The 26,240-nt window shown below is 38.0% G+C and overlaps 1 protein-coding gene across 1 annotated transcript in view; it reads left to right on the forward strand.

Moving 5' to 3' along the window:
• Positions 1-26,240, forward strand: part of LOC141279936 (threonylcarbamoyladenosine tRNA methylthiotransferase-like) — a 136,043-nt gene that overhangs the window by 13,608 nt on the left and 96,195 nt on the right. The window contains exon 3 of the mRNA XM_073811501.1: positions 22,300-22,480. Within this exon, the coding sequence (XP_073667602.1) occupies positions 22,300-22,480 (181 nt within the window). The remainder of the gene's footprint in view (positions 1-22,299; positions 22,481-26,240) is intronic.

The following is a 26,240-nucleotide window of genomic DNA, read 5'->3' on the forward strand; positions in this document are numbered from 1 at the left end:
AAGCGTGATTGACGAACTCCAAGCAGAGAGATGATTTCTGAATGCCTCCGCAAAAATTGACGTCGGCGGACAGACCGTTGTCATCGAAACGACTTTAGTATGTTTGGGGCAGACAGACTCAAGTGCGTTTCTGTATTATTTCTTTGAAAACAAAACCAAACGTTTAAAAAAATAAGAACAAAACTCAAGCAAGCATTCTATGCATTTTGTTGTCAATGTAAGTGCACGCACACAAACACACACGTCTGTTTTGGTGGGACATTTCATATAATACGTAATTAACAGCGGTTCACTTCCGCGATTTGGTGCGATTGCGCTCACATTAGCAGCGAACCGATCTGGAGTTCACATGAACCGGACCCCAGACCACCCTTTTTAAGCAGACTCGAGTACGTTTCGCGGGTGCGCACCCGAGTTCGGAAGACAGCGTTCACATCATCCAAATGTACCGAACTCTGATGTCAATCGAACCCGGGTGCACACCAAAAATGCTAATGTGAAAACGCCCTTAACTGGAAGGCGGGATGTATGTTGCAAGAGCAGCCTTATTGAGCATTGCATTGTCCCCTGTTCATAGTAATATAAGTGTCAATCTTGTTGTATCGTCATGTTTCTGTGATACTATACTGCGTTCCACATTATTATGCACATTTATTTTCCAATACAGTCAGTAAGATTACACACATTATTTTACCCTCAACAGTTAAATGGCAGTGTGGATGTTATTATATTTAAATGAAATAAAAACGTCAAAAGATACTTCAATACTTTGAAAAATGTGCAAAATATGCTATTCCAAGTGATTATACAGAATGCACTTTAAAAAACAATCAAGAATGACATTAATCTATACTATTCAGTGTATTACGGTATGTCAATGAAATATGTCTTTATGTATTCTGAGATCACAGCAAATGTTTCATTTTTGGAAGCTTTTGTAAGTTTGAGGGGGGAGAGAAATACAGCTTTATGCACTGAAGGATCCCGTATTGAAGGGTTCTTGAGATTCCAGAGACACCAGCAGGTTTAAATGCATATTTGTATTTAAATACATACACTTCATAGCAGTGGCTTTTTTAGTGATCATTTTTCTAATATTTTTCCTTAAAAAGCCTTCATATAGTCAAATTCGTCTGACGGTGAATCACTCATAAATTTCATAATAGTTTAATGATTTCTGTTCAGTTCCACCAAATATATATATATATATATTTTACATTAATAGCTTTTTTTAGATAATGCACAGTTTTCATACCCATATTGTATTAGAACTACAAGACATTTTTACCTTGTCTTTGTTGAATAATGGTAGTCTACCCGCATTCACAAACATACAAAAAGTGCTAAACATGCTAAACATCTCAGTCTCATAGTAATTCCTCTTTTAGAAATGTCAGCCAGAAAACGGCCCAATCTGAAAAACTGATGCTTATGACATCACAGGCATCTAACTGCTCCTCCACTTTAAAATAATTGGCTACATTTTTTGAGTGGCAGCAAAGTCAGCCAATCAGTAATGAGATTGCATGTTAAGCCAGTAGGGGGAGCCAAATAGGTGCAAAACCACTTGTTTAAAATCCTCCACCCAAATAGAGCTATCTGAGAGAGGTTTTTAGGAAGCTTCTAAGGAATTACAGACCCAAACTAAACATTTTTGTCTACATGTCACATCACAGAACAAGGATAAATACCCCGTTCAATCATTCTATGTCACCTTTAAGTTTACTGAACTTGGTGGTCATGTAGACATTTTTTACTGAAATCTTACTATGTGAAATGCATAATATTTTTCAACCATTTACATGAAATCATTTTATCTAAGATGGATTTTTTGTTATGACTACCAGTACACAGTAGTTTCAACACACGTCACTATGTAAAGATATCACAAACTCTGCAATGCAAATGTTTTAATGACTGTAACGGTCACCTACTGCTAAGAGTTTGTCACCAATCATTACTTTTGTACACGTTTACTGGGCACCAAACATAAAACCTGCTGATTTCTCTGATCCATCAAAAGGCAGTTTGTCAGGTTAGTTTATCTTTAATTCCACAGCGAGGATGTTTCACGGTTACCGTCTCTCATTTGGCATTTGATCTTGAGTGAGAGTTTTCTGCTGTTATTTATTCAGTCCAAATCAGTGTGTAAGTAGTGCAAATGAGCACCATGGACAGCGAGAAGGCCCCACGGGTCGCACTGGAAATCAGGTTTTCTAATCAGAGCCTTTGGGTCGCCCAGCCCTCTGATCATACCGCGCGTGTGGAAATGGACAGCTTTTGTCAGATGTAATGAGAAATAGATCATTCGTTTAATCTGAGAAATGCTCTGCTTATTGCTTTTCAATCAGGTGGATGGAAGTCACGCATGGTGCCGTGCTGAGAGTAAAGCGAGGACGGGTTCGGGAACTGCGGCGTGATTAAGAGGAAGAAAGAGTCTCGTTGCCTATAACTCTAATTTTGAATGCAGATATTTCTTCTGAAAGCTCATCTCGGCAGAGACGCTGTTCGCATATTTAAAACACAATCAAAATGGCCAAGCAGAAAATTTGTTAGTTAAGGTCGTAGGGTTGTGCAGGTGGGCGGGCCGGGGCGTGGCAATCAGAGTACGCATCATGATGAAAATATTTTTATTTAAAACACTCAAATAAAAACTCAATTTTGAAGAAACTATGACAGAAAATTAACAAATACTAGATTATTAATGAATTAAAAGTTTTATCAACAGGCTAGTTATCCTGCAGACATTGACAGACCATGTCTTTCTCTCATTTCGGCCATGTGGCGCGTGTCCGCTCACAGTGTGAACGCATCCGTGCTATTCTCCGAGATGCACTTGATGGCCTTTTGTGCAGCGAAATTTTTTTTTGGACGACCTTGTTAAGGTGGTAGGGTATCCCAGCTTAGGTGGGCCGCCCGAACTGAAAAGTGCTGCGGGAAACCCTGGATTGGTCATTTCACTGTCTGTCAGACTTTGGCTTTACATTGAATGACTTTTTTATTACAAACATCAATATTATAGTAATAGAGAAATTTACTGGCCTTTTAAAAAAATGTATCTGCCGATCATAAAAAAAATAAATATCGCTCGATATATCGGCCTCTGCGATGTATTGTCCTATCACTGACTGTAACTATATTAGCGGCCACATCGCCGGACAACACTCAAGCAAATCATTTCAATCACCTTCCATGGCATTAACTAATACTGCATATTTCCTATAATAAAACTTTTGCAATTGTTTACAAGTCACTGAATATACATAAAAATGCTGCGTTTCGCTTATCTCTAAACTGTGAATCTAGTAGTTTGTGTAATCTAATATCTTATCTTTTGGCGTAGTCAATGTAGGAACTGCATCAGCGCTGGATACCTGAGGTCATTTTATGTTACGGACCTCAGCAATTAGCTTCTCCGCAGTATCATCTGTCATTTCAAATCTGCATGCACTTGAAGTTCAAATAGATTTGATTGGCTGTCAATGGTTTAACGTTCATCAGTTGGAAAACAATCATTCAGACAGTGATGACAATGATATTGTTCATTGTATCTTTATCGTTATAGTTGTTGTGTGAACTCCGCAAATTCTCTTCATTATAAAACGATTTTTCAAACTTTATTTTGTATAGTTATAATGTGAACACCCATTTAGTAATACAATGAAAATTGAGCTCAAAATACACACTCTCAGCTTTATTTAAAGGTTATTCACATCCAAATTGTCTAAAATGATAAGGAATTGTAGCTGTATAATAAGTAACTCCCCCTTTTAAAGAGACCAAAGTTAATGGGACAGTTGACTTAAAAGCTGTTTTATGGACAGGTATTGTCTTTTTTATTAAATAATTTCCTGAAAAAAGTTGATTTTAGGTGTGGCATTTGCATTTGAAAGCAGTGGCTGTGAACCCACATCATGTGGTTCAGGGAGATCTCCATGCAAGTGATACACACCATTTTTAGGTTTCAAAAACAAATCCATCAATCAGACAGGATGAACATCAGTAGATGCCAGATCAACAATTGGTACAACGCACTGGTGAGCTTAGCAACAAATAAAAATCCTGGACGTCCATATAAGATAACAATGGTGGACGATCGCATTATCCTCTCAATACTAAAGAAGAAAACCTTTTGACATTATATAGTCTCATAGTGTTAACTTCCTGTAAGGCCTACATTGATCCTCACCATCATCCTGAGCAAGTAAATGCTTCCTGGACACTTTGTCTACTCAGAAACTAAACCATTCTCCTCCAGAGAGGCAAAGCCAATAAAGCGAGAGTCGAGTAAAACAGCTCTTATGAAATTTACAATAAAAGATCCAACTGACTCTTATTTTCCACCTGGCTGATTCTCGTTTGCAACATTGTGAAGGTTGATGAGCTGTCGGGTTTAAACGTAGAGATCGAGGGTAAGCGCTCACGCTCATAGAAGTCTCTGAAAGGCTCGGCGGTCGGCGGGCTGGCTAATTGAAAGTATATATTACGATCCCACTGTCCCCCACCACACAGAGCAGAGCTGCCCCTATTATACTCCCCCCGGCTGGGCTAATGAAGCGTGCATGGTGCGCTACTGAGACCGAGCTCCTGGGTTTTCATGATATGGAAAACTTAACCGATTGCTTTTAGCGGTTAATTATTTAGTTTAGTCTAATTCTGACCTCTGCACTGGAAATCAAAAGAAAACAATACAATATGGTGGGAACGGATCATCAAAGAGGAGATGTTTGAATCGTATCCTCAAAGCGAAAGATGCTTTTCAGAGGTTTAGCTCGTTTTGACTTTGTTCGACCTTTAAAAATACATTAAAGCTATATGCTTTAAATTCCTATGAAGACAAGCATGCAAACATACAAATGCACATTGAAGAGCTTTTCCGTCGAAAAAATGTATTTGTGAGGTTGATTGCTTCTTTTGATAGATTTATTTTATTTTATTTGGAGAGCTGTCAGATGTCCTTGAAGAATAAACTTTGGTTTTTCACTCTTTGCGGCGTGTAGCATTTAGTTAGTGACCTCAAAAATGTGTTCTTTCTGTCATTCTTGTAAAACGTGTTTTATTTTTACTCGCATGTGCACGCCGCATCAATTTTGCCGATGTTCACGAGCAGAAAAAAACCCTTCCTTTCTACCCACACGCAGTCATCGAAAATACACCGGTAGACGCAGTAATAAACATAATGTACCCATGTTTTCTCATGCTAGTACACATGATCTCCCTTAAGTCTGTGGTGGATGAACCAGACCATGCTGCTGTGGTCAGATGGGAACATCACAAGGCCAAACAGCTGTTGTGTGAGTTAACACAAAGAAACATGAAGGCATGTCCAATGAGCTATCAATATAAGACAGAGGACGAGTCTGTGCTATTATTTCTTCATAGATAGACAACATGTTCTGTTCTGTCCTGTTGTGAAAGTTGTGAAACAAACACCACAATCTGGAAAAACAGCAACAGGTTACCTTTCCTTTTAGAGCATTTCCTTGAACTTGATAGATAGACGTGAAACAAGATTTCTGTATTCATTTTCTCAGCCCTCATCTTGTCACAAAACGTCCTAATATCACAATTTTTAAGGAATCTAACAGCAAGATATGTGAAAGTGTCAGTTAGGACATTCTACTAAACATTTTTGGTGGTTCATGGAAGAAATTAAGATAAATGGGTTTCAAAAATGTAATTTAATTTAATTTAATTTATATTTATCTTTTTTTTTTCTTTTTGTTCATGGCTAGTCTTAGCCTGGTTTAAACCAGACCATTCTGAGTAGAACTGAGTTACGGTCTGGCAAAGCTTCATAGACCAATCATTTCCAAAGGGGCATCACCAACGGACGTCTTTCAAATGCCTCTGTGTCCAATTGGATAAACCTAAAATCTATCACAGCGATGAAGGAGATGACGTAAGCAGAGCCATATCAGACTTTTGCCGGATCCAGTCGGTAAGACAGCGAAAACATATTTTTTAACATATGAAGTCTTCGAGTGTTGTTCTTTGCTCGGGTTTTAACGAAAAGGAAAAAGTTTAAATCGCTTAAAACAGACGCGATAGCTGATTCGAACAAGTGATGTTCCACGGCGGCATCCAACTTTGTAATGTACAAAGCTTCTGCTTCACCGTCGCTGCACTGTCGTCATTGTGTAAAGCCCGCCCCAAAGATTCTGATTGGTGCGGCGATTTCTTTGCATTAGAAATGGGCTTGAATGGCCACTTTGCCAGACTACTTGCAGAGCAAATCTAAATTTGCCGGAAGTTGTCTGGGTTTTCCCAGGTAAGGCTAGTCTGTTTATGAAAAAAAACTATAAAAACGATATTAATTTAACCTCCTTCACAAGTGTTTCAGTTTTGTACACTCTTAAAAATTAAGGTGCTTCACAATTTCATAGAAAAAACATTTTTGGCTAAATTGTTCTATAAAGAACCTTAAACATCTAAAAAAAACTTTGTTTAACAAAAGCTTCTTTATATTGAGAAGAACTGTTTTTTTTTTTTAAAGAACCTTTGACTGAAAAGTTCTTTGAAAAGCAAGAAATGGTTCTTTTACACTCTTACCGTACTTTCCGGACCATAAACCGCACCGGAATATAAGCCGCATCATTCAAAAAATGCGTCATTAAGACGAAATAACTTATATAAGTCACAGTGAACTATACGTCGCGTTTATTTAAAAAAAAATTCATAAAATCCAAGCCGAAGAACAGACATTTAATCTGGAAAGGCAAGTTATTCAATTAAACAATAGCAGACAGAACAGCAGGCTGAATAGATGTCTCTACGTTAAAGTAATATTATCAGTTATTTAAACGATAAACCATAACATACAGAACTTGCCTGGAAGGTTGAATAGGTTAAATTAACCGAACAATCCAACTAGCATAAAGTTTGCATACTCGTCATTCCACATTACAGAATCCATTGAATTACATAATTACAGAAGCAGCATATGGCGGACTCTCACGGCTGTAGACGATAATGTTGTCTCTTTCCTCATAAATGTCAAAATTTATTCAAACTGACTTACAAGGCGCACCTGACTATAAGTCGCAGGACCAGCCAAGTTATGAAAAAAACGCGGCTTATAGACCAAAAAATACAGTAATAATAAAGGTGCTAAAAAGATTTTTCACAGTGATGCCATGTAGAACCATTTTTGGTTCCTCAAAGGTTCTTTAAGTTTTATAATCTGAGGAACCTTTTTATTAGAAAGAACCTTTAATAAAACAGAAAGTATCTTCAGATGTTTAAGGTTCTTTATGGAACCATACAGACAAAAATGGTTCTTCTATGGCTTTGTGAAGCAATTTTTACTTATAGAGTAGTATAACATCATTCATATCTCCGAAGATATTTAGTTTTATCACATTTATAAAAGAAAGATCAGCTGTACTGATTCATTCTGAATAAACCTGACCCCTCTCATACCACAGGCAGAGTGAGTCACGAGCAAGCAATGCACACACAACATTATTCCACAATCTCCGGATAACTTACATTTCACTACGTTTGTGTTGTTTACATTATATGCACTTAATATCAACAAAGCACAGACATTTGATGCAGTTTTACTTACCGCCTGCGACCCCATTTCAACAAAATCCAGTATTAAACAAACGCACTACTCCGCCGCTACCCCAGATAAAAAACTATCGTCATTGATTCCATAATGTTGGGTTCATTGGGAAGCTGAACAAGCTTAAATTTCCCTCACAAAAAACTACACGCTGCTTCTGTGATGATGTTCAAAAAAACTTTACACATCTTTTACTGTACGAACCTTGCTGAAGTGCATTTGGCACAGAAATTCCACCTTCAAACGTCCAACTGCTTTTTTGACACTTTGCCTCTGTTTAGCATGAGGAATCCAACTCATAAACAGTGTTAATACGTCAGAATGCATGAAATGGCTTTGAACCTACACCCTCCCCCCAATGTAGAAGTGTCACTCTTAACATATCTCCACCTGGCCTCCCTGAGCCAGTTTTGGAGCGTCGAGACTCTCATGCCAAACTCGGTCTGTTTGCTTCAGAAGTGCATGACTAACAAACCTGTCCCCTGTGACTCCACCATGTTGCCGTTCGGTTCTCGGCCCTCTCACCATCATTTGCTCCCTCTGCACATGAGGACTTCTTAAAATGTGGAGGGCACTTGAATTTCACGAGGACTTCAGATCACTGCTGCTTCTGTACCTAAAATACTCTGCATTACTCCAGAATTGCTGCTAAAAAGTGCTGCGGGTCGGTTCTTTGCGTGTCCATAATAGCCGACGCTCATCATCCTGTCACAGTACATCAGGTCTTGAGGGAAGACTGCATTAGGCACGAAGCCAACAAAGCGTCCATTGAGGGATCCAGCACCTGCGAATTAGAGGAACCTTTAATAGCCATGAAGAGCCCAAGCCCAAATGGAAAAGTGCACTTGTCAAGAGGATCATTTTTTTGCAGGGCTGCCTGTCATCTGCTCTGGTTCTATTATTCTTTAATGATGGCAGGCTGGCCTCGGACACCTCAATTTTCCTCTTCTAATTCATCTCAGAAACTCTCACGCACTTTGATGTGTCTCTTTCAAGGGAATCTGCTGCTGCTTTGGCTGTGGGTGTCACCGACCGCTGTGAATTTTAGGGCTGATAAAAACCTTTTTACGAGGCATATGCTTTTGTGGTTTGAAGCAAGCTTTAAAAAAAGATGATTCCCTTGACAAGGCCGTGATCATTATGTTGTGGACTTAGGAATGTGACTTGTATGCTTTGGTCTGGGAGCTTGACCCTTAGGGAAGCGATTACATCATAGCGCATGTCAAGAAGAATCTTACAGACGGTGTAAGATTACACATACACTGTAAAAAGTCAAAAGTTGGATCAACTTTAAAAATTACTTTAGTTGGTAACACCTAAATAATGTTTAGTTTTTCAAATTAAATAGTTTAAGTGTTACCAATTGAAGGATTTTTTTAAGTTGATCCAACTTGTGACTTTTACAGTATAGGGACTTAATCAGATGTGCATTTTTTACCTGTCTATTAAAATGAACTGCCCAAATTGTTTTGATAAAATTCTAGGCTTGTGACCTGGAAGTAAAGTGCTTTGGTCAATGACACAAACAGTTTAAACTAATGCCTAGCAATGAGAATGATTTTGATATAATATATGTGACCCTAGACCACAAAACCGAGATTTATGCATCACCCGAATAAATAAGCTTTCCATTGAAATGTGGTTCATTAGGATAGGACAATATTTGAGGAGTTTGGTTCCAAAAAGCAATAAATCCATTTTGAGTAATTTGGGTAAAACATGTTTTCTATACCAAGAAAGTGAAAAGATGAAAACCATTATTTTCTGTTACAAACTTTCATATAGCATCTTTAGGTTATAATAACATTAAAAATTCAAATCCATAATTTTATTTTCAAAGATTTATTATAAAAACTGATTTTTCCACATAATGCAATTAATCCATTACAATTTTTGTTTTCAAAATGCTATAAATCTGTTGAATCAATATCTAAATGTGCATTCATCTTCGCCATGTTATAAACAATCGCCATTTAGTTGACTAGTGGTATACACTGATAAAAAATAAACATTAATGGCATTCATTAAAAACACTTACTTTGTCATATTAAGAACACTGTCATTGCTGCTGTCATCCTTGGGATGTTTTGGTCCTGCTCGATTTTTGTTGACTTCGATTAAAATAATGGAAAGTTCTTATAAGATCCCCTGGGGTCAATGTGTTAGCATGACAGAAGCTTGATGCTGTCGGGAGAACAAGCAAAAGCCGGCATTTTTCCGTTGCCCGAGTGCCTCTTATGTAAATTATTAGATGTTGATGGCTTACATTTCTTCCCTGACACAGAAAACCACCACAGGTTTATCAATGCCATCAAAGTATTGTTTTGTTTTTGTTTGTTTGTTGATCACAAAATACAAAGTAGATGAGGAAAACTAGGATTCTGTGTGTATTCAACGTGACGCCATTTTGTTTACATTGCGTGCAATAGTGCGCTGTGATTTGTTGAGCAGATTTATTGCATTCTGCGGAGGAGGAAGAGTGGCGTTTATTGCATTTTGGAAAAAAGGTAGAAAAGATGACAGACTAACACAGTGGATATCGGATTTTGCGTAAAATTAAGAATTTACTTTTTAATACTGACCTGATACAAAACTGATTTTGGTGGTAACTAATAAAAAATGCAGTTTTTTTGCATTGTTTAACCAAACTCTTCATTTGGCCTATTTGAAAATTTGGAATCTAAAGGTGCAAATAAAATATTGTGAAAATATCCTTTTAAATTTGTCCAAATGTAGCCCTTACCAACACATATGATAAATAAATTTTTTATATGTTTCCAGTAAGACATTTTCTAAAATATTTTCATGGATCATGATCTTTACTTTTGGCAATAAAAAAATTATAATTTTGACCCATGCTATGTTTTTTTGTCTATTGCTACAAATGAAGAGTTTGGTTCCAGAACGCAGTAAACGCCATTTTTTTTGTTTTTAAATGAGTTACTGCCAAAATCAGTGTTATATCAGGTCAGTATTTAAAAGTAAATTCTTAATTTTACGCAAAATCCAATATCCGCTGTGTTATTCTGTCATTTTTTTCTCCCTTTTTTCCCAAAACACAAAAAACGCCACTCCTCCTTTTCCACAGAATGCAATAAATCCGCTCCACAGATTACAGTGCACCATTCCACGCAATGTAAACAAACAATGGTGGCGCGCTGAGTACACAGAGTCCTAGTTTTCCTCATCTACTTTGTACTTTGTGATCAACAAACAAACAAAAACGCAATAATAGTTTAATAGCATTTATAAACCTGTGGTGGCTTTCTGTGAAGGGAAAGAAACGTAAGCCATCAACATCTAATAATTTACGCGAGAGGCACTCGGGAGACGATCGCTTATTCTCCCAACAGCATCTAGCTTCTCTTGTGCTAACACATTGACCCCAGGGGATCTTATGAAAAACTTTCAATAATTTTACTCAAAGTCAACGAGAATCACAGCTAATCGCTGTGAAAAATGTTAAGCGACGACGTCAAGTATAACCGCAGCAATGACAGTGTTCCTAATATGACAAAGTAAGTGTTTTGATTATTGCCATTAATGTTTATTTTTTTTAATCAGTGTGTACAACTGTTCAACTAAATGAATCTAAAATGGCAATAATGAATGCACATTTATACATTGATTGAATAGATTCATAGAATTTTGAATAAAAAAACGTCATGGATTTATTGCATTTTGTGTAAAAAATAATCCGTTTTTATAATAAATCTTTGAAAATCAAGTTATGGATTTGAATTTTTTTATGTTTTTATAACCTAAAGATGCTATGTGAAAGTTTGTAACAGAAAATAGTGGTTTTCATCTTGTCACATTCTTGGTATAGAAAACATGTTTTTACCGAAATTTGTCAAAATGGATTTATTGCGTTTTGAAACCAAACTCTTCAAATATACCCCTGTGTTACGAATATAAATGTGTGTTTCCTAATTTTTCCCTATAGATATGTTGGTAGTTCCCCTGATAGATTATACCCATTTAAGTGGATCGTTGGATGAGAACTACTGCTTTTATGATGAGAACTACTGAATTTTTCACTATTACAAAAACACCTAAGCTGCAATTAGACTATGGACAAATGTAGTTTAGTTAGTAGTGTTGCTACTTCTAACAAAAGTACTAAATAAGTAGAAACAGAATACACTTAAGAAGTTAAAAAGGGAAGCGAGCCTAAGGGAGTAAGTTTTGGGGGTCACCGAATGTGCTTTATATATGTTGGCCCTCCCCACAGAAGACAGATCAATGTAAACTTTATTTTCAAAGCTGACCTTTACTGCACCCAGCCACAATTCCCCTAAGCCTCGTGATGTTTCTCTCCTCTCCTGATCCATCTCTCCTCATCTCGCCATTCTCACCGCATTCACAATCTGCACACGCCCGCCGACGGACACAGAGAGATGTAATTTAAACACATCTGTTCAAATATGCATTTCAGATCAGGCCTCATCTGCCCCGTGCTATACGGCCCAGTGTTTGACAGGTATTGTATCCCTGAAGTCCACAGCAGATGGTTTTTATTAAAGTGGAGATGGAAGTGTAAATCCGGAGCGCTTGTTTTTCCCGGTCATGGCGCAGCGTGTTTGTGCTCATCTGTTTAATTGCTGGAATGTGAACAGTGGTATAATTGCAGACAGTAGCTGTACTGTATGCACAGCAGATCAATTAAATGTTGGAGAGAAAGTGAAATGTAAAGTTAAGTGTATGATTTGGCCGATTCCCCAGATTGAATGAATATGTATCTGAGCTTCTTTTTCCAGGGAGGAGTGGGAAAGTTCCTCTTTCCAATCTGGATTTTTCGTGCGGTGAACAGATTGTTTATGCATTGATCTCTCGGTGTACACGCTTTCCTATAGCACCTGGTGGGCTGGTATGCTGTGCGTGTGAATGATTTGTTGCTCCCCGTCGTAACAGAGCAGTGTCACATGAGCGCTGTTGTGATATTTAGTAAAATTTACGAGTTTCTGTACAACAGTTATTTAAGCATGAAGGTAATATCAACTTGCATTTCAGACTGCATTATTCGGTTGTCCTGTATATTAGTTTGATGCCAACAAAACATTCACACTCAGTTGTGACTTAAGTTTATGTGGTGCGCATATAGGGGCGGTTTCCCGGACAGGGTTTAGATTAAGCCATGACTAGGCCTTAGTTATATTAGGACATTTACACACCTACACCTGCCCACAAATGCATTTTAGTCTGGGACTATGCTTAAGTCCTGCTTTGAAACCACCCCATAATTGCATATGTATGACTTAAAACACAGTTTTTTAATATATTAAACAAATTATTATCACAACTTAGACAAATTAATACATACCTATCTTTTCTCAATGCATGCATTTTTAATATTTTTACAGCGTGTTGTGAATGTGCTAGCATTTAGCCCAGCCCCATTCATTCCTATGGCTCCAGACAGGGATTAATTTAGAAGCCAAACACTTCCATGTTTTCCCTATTTAAAGACACGAGTAAGAATGGTGGCCCAAAATACAACTTTGGTTTGGATCCTAAGGAATGAATGGGGCTAGGCTAAATGCTAACACATTCACAAAGCGCTGCACAAAGATTAAAAGTGCACGCATTGATAAAAGATAGGTATGTATTCATTCGTCTAAATTGAGGTAAGAACATAGTCAAATTTTGATAAACGGTGGTGTTTTTTTTAAGTAAGTCACTTGTGACGTTGAATTTAAAACTAGGGTGCTTGTTTAGACAGCAAGTAAATACAATGTAGTAAACACACCATCTAAAAATGGTCCCAAGCTGCAGGGCTGGATTATACATCGACAGGGGCACCAGCCAATATGGAGGCACCAAGGGCTTCAGACTTCGACCAAGTTTTTGTGTTAGCATGAGCATTTTTATGATTACAATTTCTTCTAGTTGTTAAAGAAAAGTAGACTGCGAGGCCACAAGTGTGCAGTGGTGAATTTAGAAACGGGCGACATGGGCAGATGCCAAGGACGGCATTTTGCAGGGGGCACCCATGACAAAAAAAGAATGTGCGACCGGTGTTTTACTGCTCATTTGGCCGATGCTTCAAATGTTGACTAGACTTTAAACTATGTGGAGTGGGATCTTCAAATGTGGTCAACCTAAGACACTACATTGTGTTAATCCGGGCCTGCCAAGCTATCACTGGGGCAGTACCATTTGAAAAGTTTCTAATACTGTATCTACCATTTAGGTTCAGATATGTATACATTTGGTACCAATATTCACCCCTGAGGTACTTATACTTAATTTAATGTGTACTTTTTAAAAGAATATCGCCCCAGTGACAGCTAGGGGCCATTTTTTCACTATTTTGTGTGGCTGTGTATATGCTTGTGAAAGTCATTATCATCATGTTAACCTACAAAAGCTGTTTACACAGGAGCTACTTGATTTTATTCAGTCTAACGGTGGCTGTTTGAATTGCGTGTAGTTGCTAAAAGCCCAAATGGCGAGAGATACTGAGAGCACCGTAGGCTCTGTTTTATGTTGTATCACCAGTGTGTTATACTGTACTTATCTGCCAAATGCTTTTAGCTCTTCTGCTGCAAGGCGTTTTGAGTGTTTTTTTTTTTTTCTTATTTTTCAACATTTTCTCCTTCTATTTAGCACACCTCTCCTAATAACCCACAACCCTTTCCGACTCATTCTTGTCATTGTTAAATGAAGTCGAAGTCTTTCAATCAAATGAGCTGAAAGCAATGTGCGTGCATGCATGTCTCGGCAGCTTTTATCATATCTGTGTAATATAATTTGCTTTGAATGCATTATGTTTTAGGTTTTCAGTGATTTTTATAAATGCCCTGTGCTTTGCTGTGCTTGCTCAAGATGTCCTGTGAAGCTCTTATGTCTGGAGACACAGGTTTTTTTTGGCCTCCATCCAATCCGCTGTTTCTCCCAAAATCGTTGTGTGTTTCTTTTTGACAATAAAAGTGTAAAGGACTTTTTAACCCTATTAAACCGTATGTGTTAGCACCAAGCTCAAGGATTTGCGTTACTTAAAACCATCACTGATGGCTCTCAATGAAAAAAGCAACATGTGACGGCAGCCGGTTCTCAGAGGAAGTGCATACGTGCTAATATGGAGTTATAGACTGTGCACAAATCCAAATTACACTGTCCTCATTCTTTCATACGTCCTCAGCTCAGTTCGATGAATAGCACATATACCCAGGGAGTGATTGGATCAATCTACTGTCTGGGAATGGTCCATTGATGACTAAATTATGAGATTGGCCCAGCTTCTCATTGCCTGGGGATCAGACGCTTCATGGTAATTGATATCTCATCAGTGCTGTTTGGAGCTCACAAAAGGAAGATATGGAAGATTTATTCTTGAGGAATAATGCAGGGTTTTGTTATTTGTTAGGGAGGTTCATGTTGTGTACAACACGTGTGTTCAAATACAAAATTTGGACAAAAGAGTATATTGAACGCTAAACAGACAATATAGAAATAGCTATTTACACTGTTTTAATAGAAATAGAGTAAATATGGCCTTTTGATTATTCAAGATCTAGCCTAAATGAATGTATTGCACGCGAGAAGTTGCCACAAAACGGTTATAAGCTTTATAGATAAGTTATATTATTCAAGTGCTGCTTTTCTTAAGCAGTGGTTTAAAATGGATTCCAAAATGGTAAAAATCAAATGTTTCTATTGGAGCTGGAAAGTTTTCAAAAATATGTTTTCCCTTTAATAACTCCCCCCTCTTTTCTTATCTTAATTAAAATGCATAAAATAACCCATTATTTTGATATTTACTCTCATTATTGAGTCTTATGCAAAGCATGCTGGGAACTGGAAATCCCCTCCCAGTTTTAGCAATATTGCCTTAATACAACAAACATTATTCATGTAGTCCCAATTTAAAGTGCACCTATTGTCTGATTCAAGTTTTTAAAATCCTTTGATGTGTAAGTGTGTATTAGTAAATGTTAACGATGTGCAAAAGGTACAAACCCCAAAGTAAACGATGATGCAAGTTAACGTCTCCAACTTAAATGTCTTTTCTTGGACTACAACAAACACACAGATTGTAGGCAACAGTTTACTTCCTGTGATTGGTTATGTAGACAAAACTGACATTATCATAATTTATCCTGCTTTGGACTCACAGCCTGTAAGTTAACTCCTGTAAGCATTGCATTGTGAGTGAATCTTTCAAACATGATAAAGAGCGTCACATTTCCGGCTGACGTCAGAGGTATTCAGGCCAGTCACAGAGCTTTTCAAATCTGTGCGTTTCAGGAAGAGAGTGAAATCTGGAGCTACAAAAATGTACAGTATGTAGAAAACAATGTGTTTTTAACCATAAACCATGCGAACACATTGTATTTTACCAAATACACAAAATAACGTTGTTTTTAGCAATGAAATAGGTGCTCTTTAAATGAGTCAATTTCACATAGGTTGCTTTAAAACACGTTATATGCCTAGAAACCCCTTAATATTTTTCATTAAATCCAAACGCGATACTGTAATGCATTGAGTGAGTAAATTTTAATTGTTACATTTAATTTTTTTTTCAGTGTAACTTATCTAAATAAGTCATAGTCATCCCAGTACCTAGAAAATTATAACCTATTCACACTTAGGTTTGCCAGAAGCTGTTGTTGACATTCACATGAGCTGTACTGTGAAAACCTGCTTATTGTATGCTGTGATTTGGTCTTAGGCCTCCATGTTTACCTGTTCTGAATCTTTAAAACACTACAGCGCCGTGTATCTGCTTGCATTGTAGTTTGAACACACTAACTCATTCACATGACTTTGTGCACTTTAAAAGTATCATTCTTACAAATGGAAAATTCCTGCATCTTAGTCGCTTTCACTTGCTCAGTTACTAAGACACCAGCGTGAAGAGAGAATTGAATAATCTCATTAATATCATTGCTGAAAGATGCGGTTGTCTCTCAAGACATTTACACTTGATGTTCAGTTTCTACTAAAAATTTTTTCACCACCCACAGCAGTTATGATTTCCACTTCACAGCGTTGCCCTCTTCACTTTAGCTGGGCAGAGACACAGGAGCCGGCAGCCCGCAGATGGGTATCGAGAGCCTTGTATGCTGGATGAATGGTTAAATGTTTACCTTCCCAGATTCGCTTCTTTTATTTCATTTCAGTAGCCTCGTTGTTTTCCCTTCATTTTATCCCGACGTGCTCATACATCTGTTGTGTAAATACCCGCCTCAAAATCCGACTTCGCACCAGGAGGCGGATATTACGCCTTCTCACACCTTCAGAGCCACCGCAAACAAAGAAGTTAGTAAAATTCACTGCCGAGAATGAATAATTCGTATAAACCCTCCTAACCCCCACACTTGCCAATCTAATTCCAAGTTTGACGATATCCAGTAGATTTTAATTAAAAGGATTTAAAACCCGCTGGGAAACGTTCTGCAGCTATTTTTTTGTGCAGGTAGGGATGAAGTGTAAACACAAGGTAGTAAATGGCACTGTAAGCAGAGCGTGGGTTTGAATGTTGAGTTTTGATGTTTGCTCTTAGATAAGCCTTGTCTGCATCATAGATTCACTGAATGAAAATAAGTAGATGTGGTTTTTGATGTAATGTCCAGGCTCAATTTAACCTCCAGCACTCATAGGTCATCCAAACTCAACAAGAACCTAAAAATGTTCTAGGTTTATGCTAGATCTGAAATTTGTTGAATAATTCCAGAATTGCTGGGCTGCTGAAATCCATACAGGATTAATTGGCAAGACACTGCTTCTAGTTTAGTACAAGTTGCACTTTTAAAAGCCACCCCCTATTTGCCCTTGAACTCTATTCGATTTAAATATTGTAGCATTGCCTAGACCTAGCATGAACGAGATACCATGCAAAATGCCCACCACTTGATATTTAATGGATAGTTCACCCTTCGTTAAGTCTAATTCCCGCTAACCTACCAGAATTTTCTGTGAGGAATTCGCTTGGGGGTGACCCAGCTGGAGATCATCAGAGGATAAAATGACCCACTAGCTTCCTCAACTTCTCCATCTACACTCTTTGCCATCCATCTCAACCATAGCACCTCTGCTGATATGTCCAATGTGAACACACTGGTCTGTTTATAGCGTACCACCACATATTATACAGTGTTAATGAGGAGGACTTTGTGGAGACACTGGTTGAAACTTTATTTACTCCTGCTATACCTGCTGCCGCCCTACTGGGAACTCCAACCATGGGGATGAACTCAGCGTGGCTTCTTCCAGCTTCATGCCAAACTGTAATTGGATCCACTGCATAAACAAGGGCCAAAAGGTTCTGGCACAAGAGAGATTGATACGCTGACAGATGCAGGATAAACCGTTGGCCTATCAACCAAGCCTTGACCCTAAAACACATACTAGGACCTCTCAAAGATCCTATTACTGCCCTTTCGGCTATAGAGCTAGAGACTGAAAACCAGGGATTGAGCTTCAGGTCTCTTGTTCCTTTACATTTGATTCAGCTGCCTGCCCCGGTATCTGGAACCAGTTTTGCTCTGCTGCATTCTTTCCCATTTCCCGAAAAAGTGAACCCTTGGACGTGCTTGCCTGTCTTTGAATCATTAGAGCCCTATACTCACAAACAATGTGCCACTTTTTTGCCGTTTCGTTTTCAAGTACATATCTGCAATCTCTTTTGCTGCCACAGCTCACATTAAATGTCCAAACAATGGTCGTCCACTGCATGGTTCTGGCTGGCCAAACGGTCAACAAACAAGACCATGTTTGTTTACCCACATGTAATATTCAAACTTGAAGTTCAGTCATTGTGCAATGCCGTTTCTGGGAGAATTGCTTTTATTTTCTAGAAATGCAAATTTTCTTTTTTTTTTATTTGGTTTTCTGAAGCTCTTCCTGGTCAAGACCTTGGCCCTTCATGTCAGTGTTTTGTACAGTAAAGCCTGAAGTATAGTACTTTTTTACGCGTGCATGAGGGTCCGTGTACACTGCATGCATACTATTCTGACTATACCGTGTACAGTATGTACTATTTAGGGAAGGAGAGGTTTTGCATTTTGCGTTGAACGCCTGTGTACACGTCCGAGTCAAATAAACTTTGCTTTGCAAGGCTGGCGTTTGAACGAGTGTACATGTAAAAACAAACTATACTCCAGGCTTAAGGCATGGCTAGGAGCTAGCATCATCTGTAATCCTGCCTTAAGCCTGGAGCATCAACCGTAACACTAAGTGTGATGCTTTTTAATAAGCCCAAATACCAGTCCAGTCATGCCCAAAAGCCAACAAATCATCAAGGTGTTGTTCATCAGCACACACCTGTGACCATTGTGGAATTGCAGACACCCAAAAAGGGTCACTCACTTAAAAAAAAGATCAAATTTAAGCAATTTATTTATTTTCTTTACTCAATTTATCTCCTCAAAAGAACAGTGAGGCTGAAAAGTAAACATAATGGATTTAGAGCGAAGTAGGCCATTGCATGTTCACTCCAGTTCAGGCTTTTCTGTGTGCGTTGATGAGCTATCAAGCCTTCTTCACTTAAGACTGAAAGATGAGGATACATGCTGCATCTCGTTCCTCTAATGCACAGCCAATTTGCCTTCCTGTGTCATCCTGAAGTTTGTCCGTAAGGACAATTATGTCTTGCATCAAAACCAAATGGACTCAAGACCATCTCATGTCCAGAAGAGTATTTAAGGGATAGTTCGGCCAAAAACAATATTAAACCCATGATTTACTCACCCCCAAGCTGTCCAAGTTGCATATGTCCATCGTTTTTCAGACAAACACATTTTCGGATATTGTAGAAAATATTTTAGATCTTTCAGTTGATTAAATGTAATGTTACGGGGTCCAGCCATAGTCCACGACCTTCAAGTCCAAAAAAAGTGCGTCCATCCTTCACAAATTAAATCCAAACGGCTCCAGGATGATAAACAAAGGTCTTCTGTGGGTAATCCGTGCGGTGTTGTTGTAGAAATATCCATATTTAAAACTTTAACGTAATTAACTACCTTCCGGTAGCGCCGCCATCTTAGACTCAGGAGAGAGTATAAGCGTAGTGTACGTACTTTTCTTAGTGACGTATGACAAATTCGGAGGGCGCCGGGGGCACAGAGCAACAGCAGAGAAACTCTGTACGCTGCGTAAGCTCTCATCCTGAATGCGGATGAGACTAAGATGGCGGCGCTTCTGGAAGGTAGTTAATTACTTTAATAAAATTTTAAATATCGATATTTCTACAACAACACCGCACGGATTACCCTCAGAAGACCTTTGTTTATCATCCTGGAGCCGATTGGATTTAATTTCTGAAGGATGGACGCACTTTTTTTGGACTTGAAGGTCGTGGAGTATGGCTGGACCCCGTAACATTACATTTAATCAACTGAAAGATCTAAAACATTTTCTAAAATATCCGAAAATGTGTTTGTCTGAAAAACGATGGACATATGCAACTCGGACAGCTTGGGGGTGAGTAAATCATGGGGGTGCTGAGATCACAAGGGGAGCCAAATTTCAATGACCAATTTTTTCACATGCTGGCAGGAATGGTTTACGAAAACTAAGTTACTGCCTTGCTCTTGTTCATGTTTTTTTTTTTTTTTTTGGTTGATAGAAGCACTGAGGACCCAATTATAGCATTTAAACATGGAAAAAGTCAGATTCTCATGATATATTCCCTTTAATTTTTTTGAATGCATTCCACATGTTCTCTAAATGTGGTTTAGTTTCATTTCTTGTCCCCACATTTCCTCGTATGTAACCTCAAAGGGGTTTCAGTTGAATCAAAATTGGTTCACGGTGTACCCTTAAGAAAAGGTGCTAATAGCACTATAAGTGGTTTCCAGGCTCATAATCTTAGGAAAACCTTTGAATGAAACATATAGGTGCTATAAAGTGGTTCCTCTATAATAGCACTTTTAGTGATATTAGCACAATTTTTTAGAGTGTTGAGTCCTCATCTCACCTTCAAAAGTCATGCATTAAGTCAGGAGATCTACAGTACTGAACGTACCGTGCCATGTGATGCAGTCTTGAGCCCTTTTCACATCGAGATTATGGAAAATACATGGAAAATGCGTCCTGGATTTTTCAGGAGTCTGTGCATGGATTCACACACGTATTGTAAAGATCCCGTAAAGACGTGATGTATTTAAAGTCCTGAACTTTGTAGGATCTTAGCTTTAGTGCGGATAGCGATGAGCTCCCTAATCTCTGCTTCAGTCCAGTTTGCCGACATTTCTCGTCGTGAATGTTGATCTGCGTTTCAATCCTTGTGTCAAAGAGCTGAATCATCTTGTTCACACAGACTGCTTTATGTGAAACTTACGGGACGTATTTGTGTGTGGGTTGTTGGCATCTTATGTTGATGGTAACGTTAGCAGTCTTGTATATGCCTGCCTATCGGTTTAATGCTACTTAAACACAAAATTAAACCAGCACTTGAATATATCAAAAAGCGATTCTCATGCCATTACACATTTTGACATAAATTGCTTTTAGTGCATCAAGAGGCGGTAAGTTTAATATGAAATTATTTTTTGTATTGATTTTTCCCGGAAGCAAATATTATTTTCCTGTTTTTTAACACACAACTTTATCAATACTTAACTCCTCGGTGAAGCTGAAACCAATCATCTTCCAATCAGAAATTGTCTGCAGCTTCTCTAGTAGGAAGGTTAGGGCAGTCGAGAGCAGAAGCAGCTCATTTCTGGCCAAGTTTAGACTAGAGAATAAACTCACTTTGAATTCCCTCTGATACTAACGCACTGAAATGTGCTTGAAATTGAGGCGAAGGCAAACAGAAAGAAACCCAACAGAATTCATATAATCATGCCCTGATAACACCTGCAGCTCTTCCACCGTGCCCATCGGTAACTCTTTAGTTTTGAAAGGGCAAGGATGCATTACTGCCTACAGGCCCTCTTGAATATTAATGATGGCCAATGGTAGAGAGATATCAATAGGTCAGGGGTTATCCGCCAGAAACGTAAGGATAACCTAACGTGATTAAGTATGCACATTACGGTAGACTTGGTCAATAAGTAGAGATAAATATGTGTGGAGGTGAGGCAGGAGAAGGGTTATATGAACAGTGGGCCTGGGTAATGTAAAAATATCATGAAAAATAGGATCTGCTAGACATCAGGAAATGGAGTGATTATGTTTCATTGATGCCAATTTTAGTCATTTTCTTCACATGTGCTGGCCATCTAACCCCTGAAACATCAAGTAGGAATATTTCAGATGTCTTTTGAGGATGGACATTTTTCAAATTTAAAGCTTTTACATGCAGCCTGATCTTCTTGAGATAAATATTTTAAGCACATCTTCTAAAGTCATAAATCATCTGAGCTCCGTATATATCAAAAAACTTTCATTTTCTTGCTTAAAAAGTTCATGCTTTCAGTGTCAGGGCCATATTTTAGCTTGTTTTGTTTCTTGCAAGTTAGAAATCAATAATCGCAGAACAAATGCAGAAGCAATCAATTAACCCACTCCTTCCCAGTGGTCCTAATTTAATCAGAGTTGAGGCCAATAGTCAATGGTTATTGAGGTCTCTAATAAGGTTCTTGAGAACAGACACAATGGTATTTACTTCCAGCATTGGTTTTGTTTTGGTTGCCCGATGTGGACTCTTGATGTCCAACCTGTACTTGTACGCTAATGCTTTAAATATTGTTCCCATGCTGGCACCTGGTTGGTGAATAGCGGTTACCGTAACCATTAGTGCAGTGTAAGTTAAAGGATTTCTCATGTCTATTTCATAGGGTTCCAGGCATCACCATTGCCACGGACATCATCTGCGGGTTCCCAGGGGAAACAGACGAGGACTTTGAACAGACGATGGATCTGGTGAGGCAGTACCGCTTTCCCAGCCTCTTCATCAACCAGTTTTACCCAAGACCAGGAACTCCGGCTGCCAAGATGGAGCAGGTTCCAGCACAAGTGGTGAGATAACACCTCAAAATGTGACTCTTCTCATGCCTTGTCATATTTATTGTGAAATTGTTTGTAATGGTCAAATCTTGCCAAAGTTTAACCTTTGGAAAGAGTGCGATGCTTAGCAATTTCAAACATCGGAAACCTTTTTTAATTTTTTTAAATGTTTCTTGTTTTACATTTAGGGGAGAGCAGGGCACAACCTAACGCTTTTTTGTTTGGCTCAATCATTGAAAAAATATTTGAGTTTGATTAATTATTATTTTTACACAAGCAACACAAACATCTCTGCTACAAATGAACATTTAAAGTTTGTTTCTAGTACTTACCATTCTTGGATAATTACACCAAACGTGTGAGAAGTGCAAACGTGTGAGAAGTGCAAACGTTACAACTTACCCCTATAGGTGGGGTTCAATGTAACAGGCAGATAATGAGCATCAAAGTCTGATTTTAGCCATACATTTCATTATGATTTTAATCTTTGACGTGATCTTATTCAATCAATATTAAAGATATGAACAAAAATACATTTGACACACGATTTTTGATAAGACAGGCACATTTATTTTGTTGGCAGCCAGCAATCATTTGTGTGTAGCCTATTTAAAACAACAACAAGAATTACGCTAATGTTAGCAGTTTTCATATCGTAAGTGCTGAGGGGTTAACACAGCTTTACAATTAACCCCGCTGGGTCAAAATATTTTCAAGCACACCAAAAAAGTTCCTAAGAGCAGCAGACATATTTCAAAACGATGCTTTGTTTATTCAACAAAACACTGATTAATATGAAATAGCTTTGGATTTGATATCTTACACACCCAACTTATGTTAAAAAAAATCATCAATAACTCTCTGGAAAAACATTATACATTTCCAATACTTTGTGGGAGATCGTCTTTTGGTAGCGTGAAAAAAAATACCAGAAAAACAATACGTTCAACCTTGTGCAACAATGTAAACAGTCCGTGTTACAACTAACCCTGCGTAAGTGTTTGCCGACGCACCCTTACTTATATAGTAAATTATTCATAATTACATGCAACTAACTCTAAATTGAATACTTATACCCTTAACCACTTACACTAAATGTATTCTTTCTAAACCTAAACTTTAAAACTTTCTGCCCATAAAAGAAAAATTGGTAGCACTTTACAATTAGGTTGTATTAGTAAATGCATTAACAAACATTTGTCTCTCTCACTTTCTCTCTCTCTCGCTCGCTCGCTCGCTCTTTCTCTTTCTGTTTCTCTTTCTCTTTCTGTTTCTCTGTCTGTCACTCTTCTTCTCTCACTCTTTGACTCTTTCCATGACTAAATATTCTGATTGATACTTAGTCTTTCATTTGTAACCTTGTACTTGTATTCGACCCACACATTTTTCAGGCTCACTGTTTAATTATGAAACAGACTTAAAGCTGGCATTTTAGAATTAAACAGCACAAATAATGAATTAACGATTATCAAAAGCAATTTGCATAATTTCACTATTGTAACATTAGTCTGTTTCATGTAAGAATTTATATAAACGATTAACAGCTAGGTAAGGTTTTAGTGGATATAAATATGCTGATCATAAAATCAGGATTTCTTTGTTTTTGAATATAAAGGTACTATGTAAACATTTAAAGCGTCATGAAACACTAACCAACACTTTTTTAAGATATTAACAAAGTTAGTTGTGTTGCACATCATAGAAGACAACGTTAGTATCTGTGTGCGCTTGCATGTGCTCCGTGCGGCCAGTTAAGCCGTGGAGGGGTGTCTGGGGCTCAGGATAATCGCACATGGATACAGTTCTGTAAAGTAAATGTGACTGCGCCATTACGCACACTCTGTAAATACTTTGAAGAAGGCTGTTTGTGCCGCTACGCGTGGGTTGGCTTCTTTTTCCCATGTATTTTAAATTTTCTAATATGAAGTAACCAGTTTAATAAAGGCTTTTTAAAATTTCATTGAAGAAGAGTGGCTTGGATTTATCTTTTTGATACACCGCGATGCTGTCAGGACTAGACTCACCATCAACTGAATTTGCTCGGGAAAGCTACGGGAGGCAGGTGGACTTTGATATGTCCTGAGGACTTTTCATTATCTTCAAACACGTTATTATTTCAAGTATAACAGTTTTACCTGATCATTGTTTAAATAAAATATTATATTCAGTTTAATTATTTCTGTAATACTGCTAATCTTAGTAAAACTTAGCTTATATCAGTTGCCCCACCCACTCATCGCCGTTCTTCTCACAACGTCCATGACCATTTAAGTAGCATTTTTCAAAATGATGGTAATGTAGACTGGAGTTGAAACAGTGGGGTTTCATGACGCTTTAAATTTCTGTGACCCTGATTTAGGTGCACTCATATTTGGCATGGTTGCCTTGAACCGTGCCTGAGCATGATTGATAAATGATGGCAACCTCACACTTGACAGTACCCACTGATACCTATAGTAGTAAGAAACATAAATACTATGCAGGCCAATGGTTACCATCAACAGTGTGCTTACCATCATTTATCAAAATATCTTCTTCTGTGTTTAAAAGAATAAAAAAGCTCATACAGGCTTAAAACAACCAATATGATATTGAGAAAATGATGACCAAAGGTTCATTTTTGGGTTAACTATCCCTTTAAACATCACATTCAGGTTAAATAGAATGCTGTTTGTCTCAATAACCTTTACAAAGTATACTGGCCCAGTAAAAAGTAAACCATAAAAGAAATATCTACCTCATCTGAAGTGTTTGAAGGATCAAGAGATGGTGATCTGTATTGAGAGAGGTCTAGATTATTTGTTTTTTTCATTCACACTTTTACTGAAGCAAGCAATGCAAATACATGAACGCTCCTCTTGTCTAGTTCATCCGTGTACAGAAGGTTCTAGATAAGCACCACTAGTTACTAGGACCCATAGTCAATCACTCTTACCTGTTACCAAATTAATCCAGATGATGGGTAAATTCAAATCTTCCTGTCGATTCCTCTTCATTATGTAATGCAGCTGTAGGCAGACATCCCCCAGATGCGTTTGCCTTATGGAGTTTCTCAGCGATTAGACCCAACAGAAACAATTAAACTGACTAATGAAGCTCAAACTATAAGAAGAGAGGTCGTTGTGCTTTACACTCGGGATATTACTGCTGGTGCATGTTCTGCTTGTATAGCCTTCTTCATTAATGTATTGCCCCAAACATTATTGCACTTTTTCTTGAAATCATCAGTTGTTTTACTAAAACTATTTCCACACGTATGTGCTTTTATTGATTTAAGCTGTGGTACTGTAAATATCTTTTCGCCAAACCTCGTTCCAAAAGCCAGAGTACTTTCTGTGCACTTTGGTTTGTTTGACTTGATTATCACAGTCTTCCTGGACTCACCCTCCAAGATCATCTTTCATCAGAACTCCTGCATGTTTCTTTTATGGTAGCTTCTTCATATGGCATTCCTTTTGTTGAATCTCCCTCGGAGGTGATCACATACGCTTCCTCTCCACCGTGGATCAATTCCGGATCTGAAGAGAACCCCTCCTCCCAAATCCACAACATGTGGACCCTGTTCCAGGACTTTACAGCTGCATGAAATATTGAAATAAGGAACTGAATATGTATTACTAGAAACGAAGATGTAATTTTCTGTTAATAAGTATGGACTCTATTACCAGCAGTGATATTTTGCACCGCTGAAGGAAAATCGATGGTTGCAGTGATGAGATTGCTTAAATATTTCTGCTCAATGCTCAGATAATTATAAGAAAATTGCACAAGT

This window comes from Paramisgurnus dabryanus, chromosome 13, assembly GCF_030506205.2.
Source record: "Paramisgurnus dabryanus chromosome 13, PD_genome_1.1, whole genome shotgun sequence".
NCBI classification, from domain to species: Eukaryota; Metazoa; Chordata; class Actinopteri; order Cypriniformes; family Cobitidae; genus Paramisgurnus; species Paramisgurnus dabryanus.